Below are 17,643 nucleotides of genomic sequence, written 5' to 3'. Positions count from 1 at the left end.
ATTTATAAGGAAAAAATACCACTAATTTGTTGATTTAATAAAAATATTTATAATAATATATCTAATAGTTTTAATAGAAGTCATAAAATTTCCAATAGTAAAACATTATCATTTATAATTTAAAATTGTTTTATAACAGAAATATTTTAGTATTTTTTTATACATTTTTCACAACAATATAAATTAATTAATAACTAAAACAGATAAGAAGCCCACATCTCTTCCATTTTTGTTGTTCCTATTTTTTTTTTAGTGAGTGAATTATTCATTAAATGTTTCTTAAAAAATTGTTCAACATTGTACATTTATAAAAAAACAAAGTATGTAACAGTGTATATAATCAGCTCCACACATCAGCAGAATATCTTTTCTGTTGTTCCATTTTTTTAACGTAATTGAGTGCTTGACTATTGGTCATTTGACCCTTTTCCATTACAACTTTTACAATAATACTATGCACATCTTTGGCCATGCTCCTCGCATCACTAAGCATAAACAATTTAATATCATATATATAAATTTAAAATTATATTACATTTTAGAACAATTGATACATACCCACAAACATATAAATGACCATTTTTTTCACCAATTATATTCCACAGTTCATCGGCATTTTGTTCTAACAAATGTGTCACATACTGCTTTTCGGGTTGGTCACGGGAAAATGCCAAATGTAGCTAAATTATTGAAAAAATAGTGAATAATGAATTTGGTAAATATTATTTTGGCAAAAATATTTTTTGTCAAATATTATAGTAAAAAACTGTATGTCAATGATACAATATTAAAATGCATTTTCAATTTACCTTTGTTAAGGTTCCATTAGCAACATATTCTTGTAACTCATTTTCATAAATAAAGTCTTCATCCTTCTTTCGACATCCAAAGTACAAAACCATTTCTCCAATTTCTCTTCCTATGTAGGAAATAAACAGTTAAAAAATTTAATTTAAAAAAAATCTTTAGTGTATACATTTAAAGAAAATATAGTTAAAATAAAAATTACAAACCTTCTTTACGTGCATAATCCCTTTCTTGTATAAAACCTCGGAATGGTGCTAGTCCTGTACCAGGACCAATCATTATAATTGGAGTTTGACTTTTAGGAGGCAATCTATAAATAAAAATTGTATCAAGGTCTATGCAAATCCATTAATTTAAAATAATTATAAACAAACATTAAGCATATAATATGATTTTTTTTTTGATTTACTGGAAAATTGAATTTCTACTTTTTTCCTTTGAATGTTAACCTAATAAATATACATTCAATTATTTTCGTTTAAACTACATAAAACATTTACCTGAATTGAGATCGTCTAATATAAATAGGTATAGTAGGTTGTGGAAGTTCATCATTGGTTGGTTTCAGTTGGGATAATAAATTAGTTGCAACACCTTTATTGACACGATTAGTAGGAGTAGTATATTCTACTAGAACTGCTGTAATATGAATAGATTTTGGATACACTTTTGGTGACGAGGATATTGAATAATAGCGACACTGCAATCGTGGAAGTAGTTCACATAAATGGTCCAAATCAGGTTTGACACTCGGTAAATCTTCCAAAATATGAACAATATTACGGTTGTCGCGCAAAATCCATTCATGAAATTCTTTTTTGCCCTCAGGGGTTGAGCTTGCCATAAGCTTTAGTTTTTCTTGATCCTAGAACAAAATAAACACAAAAATTATAGAATTTCATAAAAAAATTAATTAATGGTTATTAAAACAAAAACAAACCTTTGGATCACTTGCATATTCAATTAATTCTTTCATAATATGTGTTCGTGGATTTGAAGTTATATCCAAATAATAAGTTAAAGCTGTTCGGTAAGTACAAGGACAAGGGAATGGGTGTTTTTTACTGGATTCCTCTGGAAAAAAAAAAGTTATTATAAGTTATAGTAAATTTATATTAAACATATTTTTCTAATAAACAAATTATTACCATCAGTGTTCAATAATGAAAATACAGTATCTAAATCTGCATTTAATAATTTTCCAATTTTCTCTACTAATTCAGAAGAATTTTTGGGATAGACGGCCACATGATCTCCTGTATCATACCTCATCTTTGATCCATCAATATCAAACTCAATATGCATACAAGAACGATCACCAGATTTGTGCAGCTCACGATTTACTGCAATTTTGGATAAATATGGGTTCTTAACATCAAATGGGCTGAAAAATAAACATATAAATTAATAAAATATAAAAATCTCTTAAGAGTAGGCCAAACCCTCATGGTGTGTTGTATCCGTCTACAAATGTGCAACATAGCAAATTTGCACTTCAGCAGTTGGTTTTAATAATATGTGAATCGATCTATCATCAAACTTAGAGTAATAACTATAGGCTATTATTTGTATTTTAATTTTAAAGTAAGTTATAAGTATAACTATAAAAATATTACAATTTTAAAATGTCATGATTACTTTTAAATATGATAATAAGTCACTGTGATAAAATTAATTTTAACTATACATTTTATCATACTGAATATATATTTTCTATGTTGTACATTTGAACAAAGAAGACTAAACACATGGGTTTAGCATCCTCATAATTATGATGACGAACTTAACATATCAAATACAACTTACAATCTTTGGTTTTCATAAGATTTAAGTCGTGATATTTCACCAGAAAATATTCGCTCAGGTAAAACTTCGGAACAGTCTACTAATTTGTATTGTCTAATATTACTTTCTTCGCCAGTTTCTTCAATACCATAATGGGAGCAAACACTTTCCCATAATTTTTCTTTCCAAGAAACAAAGTCATCTTCAATACTAAAACATAAGTTAATGTATATTTAAATATTTTAACATTAAATGAAATGTTAAGTTGAGTTAGAAAGGTTGTAAGAAAACAAATATTAATGTAAGAATTTATATGTCTCTAGAGATTTATCTAAACCTTAGAAGTGAGAACTAAAAACTATTTATTATTCATAATACTGCTAACGTTTGGACATCCTTAACTATTTATTACTATCTAGTCTCAGGATGTTTTCATTTTTATCATAAACAATATTCTTTCAAATTAAGAAATGTACTTGGCGATCAGTTTTGTTGGTTGGTGCCATGCTATACTCGTCTGTCATCACCGCCAATTCAACCATCTGTAGTCTGTATCTATGTCTGTCATGTGAAAAAGTTGGTTGCCGAGTATATTTGTAACTCAAATACGGTATATTATATTATTATGCATTTGATTTTCTAGCATTAATTATAATAATAAAGATAATATAAAACATAAAATACATTTAACTATAATACTAGGTAATTTGATTGAGATGTATATTTTGCATTAAATTTAAATATGGTTAATGATGAAAAATAATATTAGTATTTACTTTGCGTCATCATCTCCCAGACCAATTTCATAAACTCTAGTAGCACCTAATTCTTCCAAACGTTGATCAATATAAATAGCAATTTCGTTATAGTGCTCATAAGTCTTATTTCCCAATCCAAATACCTGTAAAAAATAGAACATGATTAGGCAATGAATAACATAAAAGAAAATCTATTTTCATGAAACTAAAAATAAATAAATAATTATGAATCTATATGTTAGTTGGTTTTTAAATACTCATATGAGGTTAGTAATAGTAAAAGTTTTTGTAAAAATGCCATAGTAGTTGATTATAAATTATAATAGGAAATAATGTGTAAAAAAATTATAGTTAAACTAAAAAACAGAATATTTAAATGTTATCGCAGGGAAAAAATTATTCTTTTTAAGTTATTACACTTAGTAGTAGTAAGTTTACTAGCATTTACCATGCAGAAAATATATAACATACATCAAACTCATGAATTAGTATTTTATAATTTATGTATTTTAAATCACAATTAGGTTTGTATAAATTGCATGCGTTTGAAACCTGATCAGTGTATGTTAATAACAATTATTATTGATTGGATTAAAATATACATTTGTTCACTATTCATGAATGTCAAACATAAATAGGATGAAGTAGGCTATAACTTTGGGGTGACCTCCATTTAACATCGGTATGAATTAAATTAAATTAAATAAACGCACGTAGACATTTTCTCGGATACCCATTAATATAGGTAACATACGAGTTAGACAAGTAATAACAATTTTAATAAAAATATAGTTTCCTAAAGGATTAAGTCTAAGATTTAGACTGAAGATCTATTATGGTAAATTTAAAATGGACACTTGGGAATAAGAATATCAAGTAGAAATAATAAATATGAATGAATATAATAAAATTCAGTAATGGCAAGGAAACTTTAACATCAGATTACTATTCACACTAACAATAACAATTTGAATTTGAAATTACCTCAATAATATACTTACTGCATAATTCAATCCTTCTAGGTCGGCATCACCATTTTGAAGCCATTCGTAGAAATCCATAGCATTATCAGTTGGGTCGCCCTCACCATATGTTGCTATACAAAAAATAGCCAATGACTTTTGTATTTCTTTCATTTCCACCAAGTCTGCCTAAAATCATAAATTAAAACAATTACAAAAATGAAAATCTTAATTAATATACAGTTATATATTAATGTTTTTAGTTTGTTTATTTTAACTAGCCTTTGATAATACTATGGCTAAGATAGATACAAATTTTGTTAGTCATATAACACAAAAATATTTTAATCAAATGATTCAACATAAAAATGGTATAAGGCATAAAATAAAATAATATTTTTTATTAGTTAAAAATTAAAAGTAAGTATTGTTTTGTACATAGTGTCATTAAAAAAATCAGTTTTCTATTATACGCTAAATCAAATTAATCATACTTTTTCAGAAAAATTCAACGAATTATTAGTTATTACAGTGCCATAAACTTTAATAATACATTTATTTAAACGGTATGTTAAACAAATTAAAATACTTCATCTAATGTCTATAATATGTCTTTTAAGTGCCTAATAAAAACACTTTTAATACTTATACATTTGTATTTTGTTTACAGTAATACATTGTTGAATAGGATAATTCATTAATTTAAGTAATAGATGCATTTTGAATATATAATATATTTTTAAGAAATAATCTTAAACTGTATTCAAATATAAAAATAAAATTTTGTTATAAAATTCTTGTTCAGGATTAGAAACAAAAACAATTCTTTAACTAAAAAGCTAGGCATGGTAGAGATACAGTATGAGTTATTGACTACAGAGTAGTGTGTTGAAACAATACATTTGAAAGAAATAATTGGTTCCAAAAAAAAGGGGAAAGTAAGTAACTTTGCTGTGCAGTAGGAGTCAAATGTAACTCGTCATTGAGTAGGTTTACTGAAATTGATGGGTAACATTGAATTGAATAATAAATTACCCACCCATTCATTATTACTGAGTTACATTTTTTTTCTATTTAACACAAATTCTTGAAGTTTTCAAAATTCAGACTTTTTTCATTTCAATTACCATGTTTGATAAAAAATCAAGAAAGTGAAACTAAAATTGTTGTTCTTTGTAAAATTATGGATTTCATTCAAGTTTGAATTTCTTATGTAGTAACGTCGATAGAAAAATCTTGTTTATATTACAGAACTTGACTAGTTATGAGGAACCTTGTATTTATAGAAAAAAAAAGAAAATAATTTTAAGTGTCTGTATGATATAGCTCAAAAATCTAAATATTTTAAACATTATACCATGTATAGAAAATTATAATAAAACATTTGATGACAATTCTAAGAATCTACAGTTATTTGTTTTTAAGTTACACCAAAAAAACAAAATTGATTTTATCAAAAAAAATGGGATTGCATAAAAATTTAGATTCAGAGCGTCATGAATGACTTATTGTGTTAACATGTGTGTGTGTTTTTTTTCTGTTTGTCATTAATGTTTGGATGGTCAAAATGATGCACTTTTAGACATCAGCATATTTTCTGATAGAAAAATGAATCTAGTAAGTACTTTTAGAGAGGTCAAAATTGAAAATGTACAATAGTTTTTGAAAGTATCTTGAAAAACAAAAAAATTTAATTTTCAAGTAAAACCAATTTTTGAAAAAATTAATTTTATTTAAATTTTTACCAAATATGTTTATTTTAGTATTTTCCATAGACAGTAAAATTTACAAACTATTTTGACACTTTTTGAACTATTTATAGTCATGAGAAAATTTCAATTTTTGTTAGTTATTTTTCAGTTAGAATTTCGTAAAAGTTTTTATTTTCATTGCTAACATACAACATTTTAACAGAAGATTCCCAACATGTTTTAATACTTCCATTAAAAAAAAAGTTGCCCAAAATGTTATGTTATTTTTAAATAAAACATATTTTTGATTTTTATTAATTATTAAATTTGATTAATTATACAAGACACAAGTATGCTAAGATAACAAAACGCCTTCACTCAGAATCGCATTTCACACGCAATGGTTTATCATTAAATTTAAATATAACACATCCATTACAACAACATGCTCAACGACTACTGCACAGCAGAGTGGTACCACATATCCACATTTTTTTGTTTCGTTTTAACGATTATATTTAAATAGAGTATTTTAAAAATACTGGGACCCTAATTTTAACCTATAAAAAGTACCTACTAGATCCAATTTGTAATCAGAAATTACCCTCAATGTTTATTGAAGCATATTTTCTACAATTTATCATGTATATAAACGCACACACTCACTAAAAAAAAAACACATTATTGTAAAATCAATAAGTTCATTGCTCTGTCAGAATCTAAAATGTTTGAATAAACCTTAATTATAAATTACTTATTATGTCTGCTTAAATTTGTTCATTTCTTTAAAAATTGTGTGCAGTTTTTCTTTTTGCTCGAGGGAAACTTACAAAATACCACTTCAAAGAAGCTACTAGACTCAATTTCTAACGAACAAAATATGCTACTTAAAACTTTTAGAGCATTTCTTTTGCCCGAAAAAAAAACATCCTTGTAAAATCAACACACATTCCTTAATACACTCAAAATCTAAAATGTAAATACAATTTTGAAACACTCTTCACATAATTCTAATGTTACAACAAACAGTGGAAAAAAACATTACATGAGTAATTCTAACCTCTGCATCAGAATAATGTTCCAAATAGTTTCATTTGGTTTCCGATTTATTTCAAAGAGTATATTTGAATTGATTTCCGGTTAGTTTTAAATAATATACCTAATAATATGGTTGGTTCATGTTGATCAAATTTTCCTTTTCCATTTTTATACTTCCTAAGTAACAAAATAATTGTTTACTTTTAGTAGGTATAGATAAAATGTTTTGAAAAAATTACATGATAATAATTAATAATTTGATTTATAGGTTTCGTTTGAAATAAAATCATCAATAATAAACAAAACATAGTTACAAAACTACTACAATGATTATTAAAATATACATAGTATCTGTATCTAAATATAAATAATATTAAATATGAATACTTACATTTAAATTTAGAGTTAGTAATTTTAAACAAATTATGGAATTAATACTTTTATACAAATTTCATTTATTTCATTTTATTTCCATTAAAATGGAACAATCCTATCACTGCATTTTTCAATATGAATACTATTACTAATATTTTTTGTTAAATTAAATAATAAATTATTATTTATTACAATAATTAATTTATAATATTTTATATCGTTTCAAATTGTGAATCTTAGTCTAATAACAAACAAGTAGGTTGTAGGTACCTACAATATTACATATCATATTATATTGTACATATCACAAAAAAAATTATAACTTTTAGATGACTTAAACCGTTTTTAACTAGTTATTAAGATCACAGGTAGATAGAACCACTGTAAAACCAGAAATTTCCCGGAGGGCGTTTGTATTAATATACATTTCGGGCAATATGGCCATTTTTCACCGTTTTACAGTTGGACAGTTAAACTATAAAAATTATTAATATATTATTATATTAGTATTTCGAAGAGCATATTAATGTTAAGTTCAAACTCAAAAACACGCAAATCACAATTATTCTTTTATGAAAATAGATTGTCTGGTAAATGCATGTTTCTCAAGGCATCCTACATTTATAACTATGAGCTAGTAGTAATTGGCTTCCTGTCATCGGTTCCATCAAAAATTATAATATTTTAAGCTTAAGTTAAGAATATGAATTTATAGATTTTGTACTTCAAAATGTTTTACTTAATTAAGTCATTTAAATATATTTTATGCTTTTATAAATGTAATAATTAAAATATGTTTAATGTTCTATTATATTTTTTTCATTACAAAGTAATATTCTACACTATGACATTGGATCACTATAAAGCAAAAAAAAACCTTGTATTTTATGGTCTCAGTAGTTAAATGACCTTCAACTTCTATTTTAATTGAAACTCTCAGTTTTATACTGGTTGTCGAATCATTTCACAAACTATCAACATTCAATATTAATTGTAAGAAATCAACAAATAATTTTGAATTTCAGCATAGAAATTATTTTATCTAGTGATAAATAATTTGAAACAAAATATTACACATAATAAACTGCGCACATATGTAAAATAAAATAATTAATTGTGTAATAGTGCTAAACGATTTTAATACATTTTGCAAAAAAAAAAACTAAACAGATACCAATCAAAAATGTTATATTATTGGTTTTAAAGTATAATTTTTAAATGCATGCATTTCCGCACCAAAACATTAACAAATATTATAATAATATTTATTATTTTGTCATTAATATAAACATAAACATTTGTTAAACGTTTATTCAATTATTAAAACTTATATTTACCATATCACATTCTTCCGGATCTGCTACCATTCCTTTCATTTTATATCTAGCTCCTTCTTTGGCTATTCTTCCAGCAAATTCTTCTGCAGTCCCTGTTTGACTTCCATAAAATACTACTAAACTACGGCCAGTTGATTTTAGTTTTTTTATAAAAGAACTATTGGAGGTCTGCTCAATAGAACTCAGTGAAGATGGTCTAAAAAATTCAAATTCAATTTTTAGTGATTGAATATAATTTAATATCTAATAAATCTATATGATATAAAGATATAATATACAACATAATATACAATAACGGTTTGAATATACAGTACATTGTATCGTACGCAAATAAAATACAGATGCTTTATTATTTTTAATTTGCTTTATTGATTTAAACCATATGTAGAAAGCATTTATTCTACTTTAATTTAAAATGCAATTATTTCTGCATGTTAAATTTTAGCTTAATTAATAAAATGAATCAAATAGAACATACAACATAAACAGTCATTGGGCTAGCTTTACTTTTAAAGCTGCCTTGTTTCGTTTACATTGGTATGATATAATGTATAGTGTTATATTTTAAATATCTATGCAAAAATTACTGCATAAAAAAAAATCAGGTTGGATGTGTTTTATCTGAAAGGTGGGTTTATTTTGTTATAAAATTGTTCACAGTGTTACAAAATGTATAAAAAAAAATTACTTTTTAAAGTGTTGTCTTTGTGCAATTTTCATTCTATTTTCTGTAGATATATTGCGTGAACCTTTGAAGTTTTTATTATTGCCTCAAACTAAGTATAGGATTGTAAAAATAGTACTCCATTTTTAGTATCGATATAAATATTAGGTACATAATGCAACTAATTATGTATTCAACCCTCATAATTTATTTAATATTATAAACAATTATACTTCAGGAATCTCAAGTATTTTGAATTGTTCAATATACCTAATACATTCTACAAAAAAAGTAAGTAAAATGGAAGAATGAATCAAATGTTGCGGACAGTTTGTAAATTTGGATAAGTGTATGTTTAATAGTATAGACAGGAATTTTCTTTGACTGATAACTTGATACATTGGGAAGGCCTAACTTGGATCCCTGATGCTATGGGTATATAACATTTAAGATTTTTAAAGCAACATTTGGCTATCTCCCAATTCGCAGTTTACCACTGTTTTGTATAAGTACTACAAGTCTATAAAATATATGAATATAGTATGCGGTATTGCGATCTACTAATGTTTCTTGTTCTATTTTTTTTTTATTGTTAAATTTAGATAGACTTCATCATAGCATCATTGATATTATCGTATTGTTTATTATTATAAATACATTTATACATTGTATCTTTGTATTTCCATTTTCCAGTGCCTATCATTGATAAAGTCAATAGGTAATCTACATTGCTACTTGCTGAGTATACGCATTAAGCAAGCAGTGATAAGGTGAGGCGAGACAAGAGTGTACAACCTGCATAACAACTACAGTTTAAATTGTGTCATTTGTGGTACATAAAACCAGTGGCCGGGACATAAAGATTTGAAAGTCTTTGGAGACTTCTCAGATAAAAAATTGTTTAAGTTGTAATAATTGTTTAATTGTTTTGTGTAGTACAATTGAAGACTTAAAGATCAAGTAAAAGTGGTAATATTTTTTATTGTGAATAATCAATACAGTTTTTTTAAAATAAAATATGTAGGTAAATGTTTTTTATAATTTATGTATTTTTTCATATTTTTATATTTCTTAATGAATTAAAATACAATCAATTCTAATTATTGTTTAAACAGTCTTTTTTATACATATAATGTAGGTAGACAGCATATTATACTATAATAATAATAATTATTATTATTGTATACCACTTTCATTGATAGACTGAATATTAGGAGATGGCCCAACCTCCAAATCAATTAAAGTAAAATTATCATACATTACAGGGTTGCTTAGGTTGCTATGTGTCTTGGATTTCTTTAATATGTTTATACTTTTACATTTACAATATAATATAATGTTACAATATTGTTATCCGTTATCTTGCATTATAAGCTTAAATTAAATTATAATACAATAAGCCTAACAATAAAATATGAGCAGAATACTTGGAAAACAAAAAAAAAATATTTAAATATAAATAATTTAAGATAAAACTAGTATACAAATGTCGTAGGAAATGATTCATATTTATGTTGAAAAATAAAGATAATACTTACTGAATAGTGTAGGGTTTTTTTTCTGAAGAACTAGATTGTTTATCTCTTTTGAAGTACCAAAAATATGCAACTGTTATAATAACAACAAAAAGACCAATATCTAAAGCACTAATCAATGGCTCTTCTGAAACAACAGTTGATTCAATTTTCACTCCTTCAGAATTCTCCATTTCTATTTTTAATTTCAAAAATTTGGTAACTGAAACATATATAAAACAAAATACTATATTTAGATAGGTAACAGGTGGAATTTAATTTTCTGTGAAATTTTAACATTTAGGTAGGTACATTTTCATCCATATTAAACTAGTGAATAGCCTAACTATAATATAATATATAGTATTATAGTTAGACTACTTATTATTATAATTCATTTTTAATTACTGACAACAGAATATTAATTGAAATAACCTTTAATTTAACCTTGTGAATTTGAATTCTATACAATTGGAGTCTATACCTGTTGACTATGAAGAATATTCAATAATCAGTATTCACTAACCAGGAACATATAGTTACATGGTCAGTTGTGTGGGGGAGGGGGGGGGGGTTCAACCCCTCCCCCAACAAAATGTTACTCAAACATTTTTAACATAAAACTAGTTACCAACATACATTGGTTAATGCATATGATTTATAATACCCCCCTAATTAAGGTTAGGTATATGATAGGCTATGATTTACAAAGTTGTACTTACATTTTTATCATTTTTTTTATTTTTATTAGCTTTTAGCTTTTAAACAATAATTATAGCCCGACAATTATATAATATAGTATACAATAACATAATATTCTCGTAATTAACATGATAGTATTTTTATGACATACTATTTTAACTAGTTTATAATGAGGTATATTTTTATCATTATCTATTTAAATTTAAAAGACAATAATAAATCAGTAATTCACTTCTACATTTGTAAACAACAACATTAAGATCACAACTTCTCTTCAAAAATTAATTATTAAGATTGACAAAATACCTAAGTACTTTAAATATTTATTGTGCTATTCACTATTTGCTACTATATTTTATATTTTGACATTCATTTTCTTTAGAACAAGAGCAAATAATATCTTGCTTATTGCCTATTGGTTTTATAATAGATGAGTGCATTAATCCACAGCAAATGTTGGGGTGTCCCTGCAATTTAACTCAACTTATATTAATTGTAAATACTTATATGTTTATAATAATACTGACCAATATCTATTTGATATTTGTAAGATAAGATATTATTCAAATATTCTGCTTCATTTAAAAAGTTGATGGATAATTATAATTTATTAGATAAACATATTATCAATAATTTACCGACTACAGTGTTGCAGAACAATTAAGGTAGTTCTAGTCAGTCAACAAAAAATTGTTTTTTAACCCTCAGCTGTGGCAAGATTGTGGGACTTAAACTTTTAAACTTTTAACTCTTGATAATAATATAATTTCATAAAATTTCAGTTTTGTTCAATTATATGTATTAAGGAAATTCAAATTTAAAAAAGATCCCTCGACCGTTCTCTAAAAGATATGTAATAAATATTAGCATTTTTACAGAATTAAAATTGCACCAGCCTAAGTCTTACAGTTTTTTCATGGCCAAAATAAAGTTCTACTTGAAAAGTAACCGAATATTTTTTCCTAATTTAATATGAGCATAAAATATTAAAATAAAATATCAATATCAACATAAACTGGCATATGCCTGCAAGTGTGAGAACACCTTGAGATATCACAAGTCATTAAATAGTAAATATCCATGTTTAATCATATGTAATAACCTTCTTGGGAAAATTGTTATGACAACAAAACTGCTTTCTTACGTTTTGGTTTTTATCACACGATGTTTAATTTTAATTTTTTGTAGGTAATATTAAAATATTTAGTTTATTAAAATGTATTAGGTATTTTGTAACCAAATGTTTTTTTATAAGATCCTCTAATGTTCTTATACTTTGAAGAAATTAATATTAAATGAAAAAAAATATTTGCTACAAATCAAATCAATTTGTTAAAAAAAAAAAAAATATTAAGATTATAATATAAATCAAATAGTGTGCATGTGAAATTTGAATATTATCTTCTAGTTTAACTTAATATGATTGTTTTTTATGCTAGTATACTACGTAATTATAAAAGTTGAAAAATACATTTTGAATAAAGATTTACACAAAATATGTCAATACGTTGTTTAAAACATAATTGTGTTATCTACAGAAATTAATAATTATTATAAAACTGTTTTTAGGGTAAGTGTAATCTAAATTGTAATATAACACTACAACATTGATGAATGAACTCTTTGATATTTTTTAATCCCAATTTTAACAGTATCATTTGTCAATATGTTTAAAATATTGGTAATATAGATAACATAAATCTGTTTCAAAGATGGAACGTTAAAAATAAAAATGTATAAGTATTTACATGTATAACTAACTAAAACTATTATCATTGATTTAATAGGTATTATATAGTATTTCTTAATAAGACACACATTTTAGTATTTTACCTACATTTCTATCATAACAAATTGATCACATATTTTGACTAAATAATAATTTAAATTCTCATACATTTTAGTTTCAATTATTATACTAACAGAAATAGAATTAATAACTTAAAAAAATAGGAAAACGGAGACTTTGGTTGTTTTAGTTGGTATTATGATTTGTTTTAATTTTAAATAGGTAGGTAGTAAATAATATACATATTAGAGGTTGGGCAAATTGAGTTTGTTAAAGATAAGTTATTTATAGACCAATAAGATTTATTCATATTTGAATACTTAGGTATGACCCTATATATTTAAATTTACTCTTTAATTTAAAGGATTAAAGAATGAATTGATTTTTAACCATTTAAGTAAAATCATACATTACAAAATAAATTTATATTTAGAAAAATAAGTTTTATTTTAGTGATTGGCATCTTTTTGACTTCAATTAGCTTTTGTTCGTTTTTATAGGCAGTGGCACAACACTGGCACCGATCCCTATAATCTATATCTGCAATACTTGGATTTAGGTGGTGGGTTACTGGGCCCTCAGTCTCTAAGTTTCTACTAGATCAGAGGCACAATTTCAATAAAAAAAACTGGTGATGCTGATTTTTTCATTTGGTCTTGTGATCATGGATTACACAATCAGGAAATTCACCCCACCACACACCATTCTATTCATATGTACATATTTAAAATGACTGGAATTACACACATTAATTTATCAATATAAAATATGAGCATTTAGTTCTTATCTTGTCAATTAAACTACCAAGTGTATATTATAAATTATGAAGATTCTAATTTGACAACTGGCGAAAGGAGCTAGGCACTCCCAAGATTCCCCAAAATTATGCCTATGTTCCTGTTCACTAATAAAATATAATGCAATTACTACAGCATTACTGCAAAAGTAATTTTGCTACAGTATTCACTAATTTGTAATTTGTGTTGCGTTACTACCCAACACTGATATCAAGTAATAAGTTCTTCAATATTTAAAATTGTAGGATTACATTAGTAATCATAATATTCTGAAACAGTGAAACCAGATTTTGTCATTTTAAAATCTGAATACCTAAAATTTGTGTTTTTAAACGTATCAGAATGTCTTGAAATAAAATTACCAATTTCACAGTGTTGATTGTACCCATAGGTGCAAGTGCAACTGATTCATTAAAACAAAAACACAAACCTGACAATCATAAATATATTGATATAAATAATAAACATTCCAAGTTAATAATTTGGTATTTGTATTAGTTAGTTTAATGGTCAATAGACAACAAATGTATGTACTAAGTGGTGACTGCCAAGTAAATACCTTCTAACGTATAATATGATTTTGTTAAAAAATTCAATCTTTAATTTTAGAAGACTCCCTAAATCGATAACAGCCATTACTCTAAAATATACAGTAGAATTTGTTCACTATATATTTTATGAGGTACCTAGTAAATTTGTAAACAGCTATTTATTTTAAATTATTAAAACCATCCGAGTTGTCAATCAATTTAATATAATTAAAATGTTAAAATATACAATGGTTTGGTTGAAAGCTTATGAAAGGACTTAAGTACTTATTTATCCACGAACTTTTATGATAGTCTTTAAAGCATAGGTATAGATCCAAAACCTGTACCGGTTCAGTATTAGTTCCAACGATAATTGAGAAAATTACGGATATAAGTATTACCTAATCAATGATTAAATATAATATGCTGGTTATCATGAATTTAGCATTGGAAAAAAATAAAACCACAGTAAGACGTTTTTTTCATCCAACACATACGTATTACGTGTCTGCTCGGGCACGGGAATAATGTTAATATTTCGTGAAATCACGGTACCAAATACCGAACGTCATCACGTTGTTAGGCTAACTACACCAATTTTATAGTTAGAATAGGCGTTTGCACAACGCAGTTGCAACGCGATCAAGCGAATATACCCATCTGATGTACCATGTACGTTTATTGAGCGGTTTAGATTTTCAATCAAGGATACATAATAATAATAGTAACATTAGTAACTAGTAACATGTCTACAATCCCTAAATCCGAAATCGACTAAAAACCAACACAACAAACGTCAAAAGTAGTGAATAATAATAATAATAGTATTATTATGCCAGGACGCGATTGTACGATTACATCAATTATCAATACAGAATTTCATAAAATAATAATCATAATAACAATATGATACTATATATTATGATAGCCGATGGGGCATGGGTACTTACATTATGATTGACGACTAGTGGCTGCTTTTTGTAAATCCAAAGAGATAACAGCGAGGTGGTAAATGATATCGCCGTCGTTATGTTGTACTGCTATAATATTATATTTTTATTATGGTCAACACACGATAATAATAACGATTGTGGTATATAAAAATAATAATATAACGATATACCTATACGACAACAATAAAGATAATATTTTATACTCAGAAACGGATACGCGTGCGCGACGAACGCCGAAACGAAACTAGCGACTACAAGTAGAATATACAAATACTACTATACAGTCTGTGCTACTACTACTACTACTTCTACTACTACTACTACTAATACTACTACTACGATTACACTACGGTGACGTCACAGCAGAAGAGGCTCGTGGACGGGTGCCGCGATAACTAAGACAATATTTATTTATTTTTTCGAAAAGCTAAAATTCGAATTTCTCTTTTACCGAAAAATATTAACTATAGTTGTACATCCCGTTCTCGCGCACTCGCACCGCGTAGGTATATTATATTTATAATGTATAGTAATAATAATATTGATAATACTATTGTTTCTACGCTTCTGAAATCGAGTTAGTACTAGGAACAGTGGAGACCACGAATGTTAACACGTCCAACTGCGACCACCGACGAGTGGTTTGCATTGAAATCGGCACATCCGCACATGCGCACGCACAGTGCGTGTGTCTTTAAAATATAATAATATTAAGCGTACACGGCCGAACCGATTACCTTACACCGAATATTTTACTAGTAATATTGTCGTTTATAATTTTTCGACGAGTTTACGAGTGTAGTGTTTTAATTAATACGATTTACGTATAGTGTATGTATTAATATTGGTTATGGATTATGCGATGTTGGAGTATTTATCTTCATACTTTTTTTATAAATTATTTATAATAACGTATATAAATAATATCTTTAGATTCTACATTGTGTGATGTGTAAGGAAGTTTAGGTTTACGTAAATAAATCGGGAAGGTAAATGATCGTAAAAAACCTGTCTGGCTTCCTTGAAAACTAAAAAAAAAGACTCTGCATAAGTCAATAAATGTGTATATGGCAGTAAATATGCATTATCCGAGTGTCCCGATTTCTTTTGCTCAAATATGGTGTAGCACTAGCTTTAGGTGCTCTGGCCTATCTACCTATAGAATATAGGTGCAATTAGAGGGAGGCTTGGTGGGATAAGATCCCACGTTATATCCGTATAGTCTCTCTAGTTTATAATCACATTTTAATTTAAAATATTAATTATCAGGGTATGTGGTGCCGTTACAGTTCTAGCTTTTCCCCAGAATAATATCCCAAGTTGCGCCTATGCTATAGACTATAGAGTATATGCAGTAAACTAGTTATATATCGTTCTGCCATACGCCATCTATACCTGATATTATCATGTTAATATAGATAGGAGCCCAATAATATTATATTTTGCGCTCCTTGAATTGAGATGTGTATATTTATATTATATCCTGAGCTCACTTACTCGTCCCAAAGTTTCATTAAAATTGTGATAAATAAATAATATTAAATACGCACAAAATATGCTAAAATTATACTTAACCCGTTACCTGAGAGGTAAAATATTGTTTGCAAACAAAAATATATTAATATCAACCTATTTCATAATATTGTGTCAGTACTCATTTAAACATTATTACCACAGACTATGCATTACTTAGTCATACTATACATAATGATAGTTATTAAGATTTAATATAGCACAAAACCCAAAATTTCATTTTCAGGGTTAACTCATCAATGACTTCAACTGACGTAATTTTGATATATTCAGGTGTCGAATATTAGTAATGACTAATGAATAAGGGCAACCATTTATTCTATTCTTATTGTACGTGACCGTTCGGCTAGTTAGTTCATAACAGATATCTATATTATAATTATTATATAATACTTAAAAATCACAATT

General features: G+C 26.3%; 1 protein-coding gene across 2 annotated transcripts; it reads right to left on the bottom strand.

The window, feature by feature from the left end:
- Positions 1–152: 152 nt before the first annotated feature.
- LOC111033935 (NADPH--cytochrome P450 reductase) lies at positions 153–16,127 on the bottom strand. 2 transcript variants are annotated; one of them, XM_022314897.1, is made up of 14 exons: positions 15,873–16,127; positions 15,700–15,789; positions 10,956–11,154; positions 8,754–8,949; positions 4,352–4,501; positions 3,369–3,493; positions 2,614–2,802; positions 1,956–2,191; positions 1,748–1,881; positions 1,308–1,672; positions 1,014–1,117; positions 810–919; positions 559–680; positions 153–485 (listed from the first exon to the last, which is right to left on the bottom strand). In XM_022314897.1, the coding sequence occupies exons 3-14, from the start codon at positions 11,123–11,125 to the stop codon at positions 341–343; spliced, it is 2,046 nt and encodes a 681-aa protein (XP_022170589.1). In that variant the 5' UTR covers positions 11,126–11,154; positions 15,700–15,789; positions 15,873–16,127; the 3' UTR covers positions 153–340. The 2 variants fall into 2 exon arrangements, with proteins under 2 accessions (XP_022170589.1, XP_022170588.1); XM_022314896.1 differs by having other exon boundaries at positions 15,700–16,127.
- Between the last annotated feature and the right edge of the window lie 1,516 nt (positions 16,128–17,643).

The sequence above is a fragment of the Myzus persicae genome, unplaced genomic scaffold (genome assembly GCF_001856785.1).
Source record: "Myzus persicae strain clone G006 unplaced genomic scaffold, MPER_G0061.0, whole genome shotgun sequence".
Lineage (NCBI taxonomy): Eukaryota > Metazoa > Arthropoda > Insecta > Hemiptera > Aphididae > Myzus > Myzus persicae.
The sequence above is the reverse complement of the archived record's forward strand: the minus strand, read 5'-3'. Positions and strand labels throughout refer to the sequence as shown.

Coding starts and splice junctions, on each gene's coding strand:
- LOC111033935 (XM_022314896.1), bottom strand. CDS start 11,125: ATGGAGAATTCTGAAGGAGTGAAAATTGAATCAACTGTTGTTTCAGAA. Junction 920..1,013: donor GGATTATGCACGTAAAGAAG/GTTTGTAATTTT, acceptor TTTCCTACATAG/GAAGAGAAATTGGAGAAATG. Junction 486..558: donor GGTCATTTATATGTTTGTGG/GTATGTATCAAT, acceptor GTTTATGCTTAG/TGATGCGAGGAGCATGGCCA.